General features: G+C 37.7%; 1 protein-coding gene across 1 annotated transcript; it reads left to right on the top strand.

Moving 5' to 3' along the window:
* Positions 1-4,823, top strand: LOC142382944 (uncharacterized). The gene is made up of 3 exons (XM_075469070.1): positions 1-180; positions 2,893-3,068; positions 4,395-4,823. The coding sequence occupies exons 1-3, from the start codon at positions 166-168 to the stop codon at positions 4,621-4,623; spliced, it is 420 nt and encodes a 139-aa protein (XP_075325185.1). The 5' UTR covers positions 1-165; the 3' UTR covers positions 4,624-4,823.
* Positions 4,824-6,325: the final 1,502 nt, after the last annotated feature.

Below are 6,325 nucleotides of genomic sequence, written 5' to 3'. Positions count from 1 at the left end.
CTCCAAGCCAACATTGACGACTTGTGAAAATAAAACGAAACAAACTAACAAAGAACAATAATCTAAATAAAAACCAATCACACTATCAAGCTATCAAAGACAAAATTGGAATCTCCACTGCACCAATATCCTGTCATAAACTTGGAACTGCAATTTGGAACAACTATGGAACAGCGCCAGGTAAGAAACCCATCTATATTATTATGGTAATGAAAACCATTTCACAACCACACCTAGCTCATTTTTAGCATATACATGTGTACATATATATATACATACATTCATATATAATTTTATTGTGCTCTGAAAACATTTAACACTTGTGTATTTGTGTTTTTAAGTCCAGTTTTAGTTGGAATAATACATTATCTTTGATGTCATGCAAAGATATCTACTATTCAAACCAGATCAAGGGAATAATTAGAATATTACTGTAATTAATGTTTTGTTACAGGTTTTTATCATGTCATATCATGTTGTATTCTTGTTACATTTATTTTAGCCCCTTTAGGGGATCATTAGGGATGTACTTATGTTGCTTATTGTTCTTTGTAAATCTTTGTTTTTGTGAAAGGGTACACATAAATTAGTTGCAGAATTTGTTCAGGGTGCATTCCTCTTTTTTTTCTTTCATGGCAAAGATGTTCTATTTAATCTCTGCAACCTTTCAGCTTTTTTTTATACTCCAGGTTAGACCACAGGACTTAGAAAGCTAATTGCTCATTACAAAGACAAATCCTACATAATAAGCAACTACAAATAGTCAAACAAATAGCAGTACAATGGCAGTTATTGAGTTCAGCATTTGGTCATCACTATCCTGGTCTTTATGGAGCCAAAAATAACCACAAAATATGAGATTTAAGCTAGAGATTTTTTTTTCCTTCAAAATGATTCCTAGCACAGTGCAAGTTTTAATCAAGATAATAATATCTGGCAAAGTTAGAGTAATGTTTATGAGAGATTTCATGTAATTATATTTCATTAGACAAATGAAAGCTTTTTAAATGGGAGTCTTTTGGAGCCAGTGCATAGTATCCACAATTCATTTAGCAAATTAAGGCATCTTAATACTTGATGTTTTAGAATGAGTGTGTGTATATATTTTACATAAAGTTTATATGGTTGAGGACGGGCTGTTATCTTTAAATGGGTTTTGAGGCAGCTTATCTTTTTTGTGCTAAACTATTACTGGCAAAAACAAAAAAAGAGACATTCTAAATAAAAATATTCACTCTAACCAATGAACAATGATAATTTCAAAATGTCGTAATGGATTTGCGTTGGTCAACACAACATTTAGCTTGTTGTAGCAACCCTTAAAGTTAGACCTTGCTGTCTTTGCTGGCTGTGGTGGGTTGGATCTACAGAGTTACAGAATTTAAACACTTTGCACATGAAAGGATAAGGGTGTGTGCAAATCTTTGATGCACACAGGCGTTGTGCATGATCAACCACAGAAACAGAGAATTTGATTTGAATCCCATTATGGGCAACAGACTGCTGCATGATTGGAACTGCACTGAAAATGTTCAAGTGCAGAAAGAATTACAGCCAAGTTTGAATAGGGGTTATGTAATTCATTTTATTTTTATAGTTGTTTTAAATTATTTTAGAACCCCTTTTTAAGTAAAGCAACAGACTGCTTTTAAATCAAATTTATTCTGGTGCTATACTGGTCTAATCAGCAAAACATGGAATGTGGCACTGCTATTCTATTCTACCACAATCTCTTTTTAAAAAATGTGCTGGAACTTTCTGAAGTTTTCCGAAATAAGGGCTAAATAAAATGGCCAAAAACTTAAAGAAACTGGTTGTTTCCCTGTTTGAATTTTTCCTTGAAACTAAGAAAGGAAAGAAAGATGGAGAGCTATTGGTATTACTACTTTGAATTACTAGCTGCCAGTGATTTGTATCTATAAAAATGTTTGTGCGTAAAATATACAAAAATTATTTTTTGTATTTTATGGCTCCGTACTTTATTGACCAGTGCAAAAAATATTTGTTTAGGTAATTTACTGTCTGTCAAAGCTTTTCTCAGTTTAACTCTTATTCAACTCATTCCTGGCACATTAAATACTGCTATTTTGTTAAATCAGGTTGTGTCAATCAGATATATCAATATTTCACATCGATTAGCAAACATTACCAATAATGAGGAATGATATACAAAGTTGTTTTTTACCTGGCTTGGTCTTAGAGATTTTGGATTGAGTCCCTTGAAAGTACCGTGTAGTGCAAGTTTCCAGCTTCGCTCTCAGTTCATGTTTAGTCAGATTTAGGCAATTAAAAAAAAAAGGTTTAGCGACAACTAAACAGCCAACCCAAAACCCCCAAAAAAACAGATCATGTTTTGATTTGAAATGCTAAGTTACCACTAGAGCTTTGAAAAAAAATTGCAAAAAGGATATTTTTTGCATACAAATGAGTCATGGAATAGAGTGGTTATCCTTTAATTGGAAGGTTGCTCTTTGTTCCCAGTCTAAGTATCTAATAAGTCACTTGGGATTTAAAGCATCTACAAAATTATGTAATGAGTATGTGCTATTTGAAAAACATATCGTATGATGACATGATCTACACTAAATAAACTTCCAAGGTATAACAACAAGATTGACTACATTAGTGTTCATTAGTGTTTCATGTAAAAAATGTTGTCAAACTCTTAGTCGCAGTGTCATCATTTCAGATAAAATACAGTTTAAACTCAGAAACTCACTTTATCAACAAGCAATTAAATAAGTCATAATAGGAATTAGATCAAGCTGGCTTGATGTATATGACAGTTTTTTTAAACTCGGTGCTGTAGCTAGTTTTACTGCCTAAAATGGAAAGCAATCGACATTCCAGGGAACTAACACAGAGAGCCCCTGTTTTTTTCTCTTTTTGCAGCTACTGTGTGTCTTACTGATATGCATCCTGGTCTTTCACCGATGTCTGGCCATGCCACTGAGCAGCCAGTGTGTTGATGAATCATTCTGCACATACAACTTGCAGGACTACTACAGCCAGCTGGTTAACCTACCCAGCCAAATCAACGAGCGCAGCATCGCAACCTGGAGCTACGTGTAAGTGCTATATATCTCTTGAATCAAATCAAGTTTATTTATCTAGCTTTAGTACATAACATATGTCACCTCAATGAATATATGCCACACCTACTAAACAGGTGTGACATATATTCAATTAAATCCTATCATAATCCAAATCACTATAATCCAGTAAAAATCTAATTCCATGCAAATCATTATAGTTCAATTAATTAATTAATTAATTAATTCCAAATAAACCCACCAGTTTAATTATTTTTTTAAATTGCTAAGCCAAGAAATCTTAAGGATCTAATCTAATCATCAGTATAACTAAATCTCCTGTGCTGCGCATGGGCTAGCAGGTGAATGTAGGGAGGAAAACTGACGACACTCAGATAGTGTCGTCAAAAAGTGACGACACTCATCGGCCAATCAGTGGAAGGCAGTCGGCTGACGTCACGTTTTAGTAACGCTTCGACCCGCTTGGAACCAGGGTTGAGGTGATACGGAAAATCTACCCGGTTGCAGGTACTGCGTGCTAGTAGAAACACGCAATAGCGCGCCGAGCCGAAGCAAGCTAGTGGAAACACGCCAATAGTGTCGTCTTTGGATGTTACTACACTCCCTGTGGCATTCTCTCTGATTTGTGACCAGACACTAATTTGCACAACTTAGTAAACCAGGGCCTTGCAGAAGTTAGACAATACTACAACATGACAATTCAAATATCTTTCTTCACAGGGAGTATTGATATGTATGTGCTTAAAGTTATTTCAGGATGAATGAACTTGTCTATGTCTGTAAATTAAACAAACCATCTGACCATATGAATCAATTAGGAATTAATTCAATGCGTTCTGATTAAGCCAAGGACCTTTCCACAGTATATGACTGTGCATCTGCCAAATTAACTCTTAACTTAAATGTACACATGGCTTCACAAAAAGCCAGGCTGTATGGTGATTAGCACTGTTGCCTCACAGCATGAGGGTGCCTGGTTCCAATCCCGGCTGGGGCCTTTCTGTGTGGAGTTTGGATGTTCTCCTTGAGCATGCATGGGTTGGCTCCAGGAACTCCAGCTTCCCTCCAACCATCCAAAAACATGCATGTTAGGTTAATTGGTGCTTCTAAATTGTCCCTCGGTTAAGCGTAAGTGTGCATGGTCATTTGTTTCATTTGTCTCTGTGTAGCCCTGTGATGGACTGGTGACACTTTAGGGTGTACCCCACCTCTTGTCCAAAGACAGCAAGGATGAGCTCCAGCTCCCCACGACCATGAATTTGATTAAGTGGGTGTAGAAAATGGATGGATGGATGAAAAAAACCTGTCACTCATCTCTCCCTGCTCTTTATCACTTAACAGGGAGAACATCAACTTGAACCGCATACCTCAGGTCATCCATGAAGCCACCTGCCACACCAGTCACTCCTGTGGGGGACTTGACCATGCTTTTGGTCTAGAGACCATCCCTGTATCCCTCAGGATGCCTGTCCTCAAGAAAAACCCATCCTGCTTCCCCTCAGCCAGCTACTCTCTTGAATTTGAGCTTGTCACTGTTGCATGTATATGTGCCATCTCCCGGCATAGCTGAACAGCACTGGTGGTGCAAATATCAAATTCAGATGTTGGGAAACTTCACAAATATATGTGAAGTTGAAGACAAAACAAGAGGTTAAGATAGTGATTACTGAAAAATAGTCAAATTTATTTATCTAAATAATTTTCCTGTGAAAATTTCAATGCATTGCTGTAGATAGCTTGTCATGGTGATTAAAGACATATTACATTCAATTGTATTATTGTGTCCATAAGGAGTGCAACCGGTCTCCACACTGTGTATCCATATATATATAAAAACTGTTATTTTAAAATCATCTTTATTTATTAGAAAATAGTGCAAAGGCAATATAGCAAATGTTGAAACTGAAAATGCTTTTTGAAAATACAGTTTCTCAATTTAAAGGCAGCAAAATCTTTGAAAAAGTATGTAATATAATGCATCCATGGGAGCAGTCTAGTTCAGCGGCATAAGTTACCATGGTTACTCAGCGGGTACTGATCTGCTCTTACACTTAGATTAGCCAGAACTATGAGATAAACCAGGCTTTCCCTTAATCCAGCTTCGTGGAACACCCCTCTGGTGGGATCTGGCAAGATGGCGGAGCTGAGCAGTCTTATGGTAATCATCCTGCGTAATAAAACCCTAAAAATGCTTAATTAAGACCAACATTCTATAAGATTATCTCTCTGACAGATACCGATCAAAGGACAATGTCCTGATCTTTGTTGAATCTCTCCAAACACTTAAGAACTGCTATGAAACCATGGCCAAAGTCATTGCTAAAGCTACTGCTAGCGCTAAAGCTAAAACGTTCTTTCTGTATGCCGGAAGACATGGAAACAAATGCCAAGGGCGTAAACAGCTTAACTTCGCCTTCGAAACCGCCAGCGCCACAGAAAAGCCGAAGCCAGACGAAAGTGCCAGGTCCTATTCCAATGCAGACCATGTTTCCTACACTGCAACTTTAGAGGCAATCGGCAGCCTCAAGGACATGATGACGGACTTCAAATCGGAGCTGAAACAAAACACGGTAACTATAGCTAACATCGCCAAAGCTGTGGAATTTAACTCTGCTGAAATAAAAGAATGTAAATAAAAAGCCAAGAAGTTAGAAGTTGAAGTGAAGCGTTTGAATGAGAAAAACGCAGAGTTGGAGAAAAGAGCAACAGATTTGGATAAGAGAACCGCAGAAGTGGAACGATACAAAAGACGGTGGAACTTAAGACTGAACGGTCTCAAAGAAGAAAAAGAGGAAAACACTCGAGCACTCGTCGTGGACATCATCATCAAAATTGCTCCACACTGGAAGGAGAAGATAGACTTAATTCTCGACACGGTGCACCGACTCGGCCCAAAAAACGCCGATCGTCCTTGTCTTTGCCAAATTTTTTAAACAGTTCGTGGGAAGAATCTACAGAGATGAACTCTGGCGAACAACAAAACATCATTCCGTCTGCAGAGATCTCAAAATTCGATTTGCAGAAGATCTCATCAAAGAAGACATGGAGGCAAGAAAAGGTGTATGGCCAAAAGTTGAACAAGCAAGGAAAAATAACTGTAAGACAATGTTTCGTGGTCCTTACGGTGCGTTCAGACTGGACGCGGTGCAAATTTTTCGCGCGACGTGATTACATACAAAGTCAATGCAAAGACGCAAATTCGAGCCGGCGGCGCGAATGACGGTTTTGAGGCGCTACAGGCGCTCCATTTCAGCTGCGGATCGTCTGTAGTT

The sequence above is a fragment of the Odontesthes bonariensis genome, chromosome 6 (genome assembly GCF_027942865.1).
Source record: "Odontesthes bonariensis isolate fOdoBon6 chromosome 6, fOdoBon6.hap1, whole genome shotgun sequence".
Taxonomy (NCBI): domain Eukaryota; kingdom Metazoa; phylum Chordata; class Actinopteri; order Atheriniformes; family Atherinopsidae; genus Odontesthes; species Odontesthes bonariensis.
Note: the sequence above shows the minus strand (reverse complement) of the source record. Positions and strands in the feature narration are given on the sequence as shown.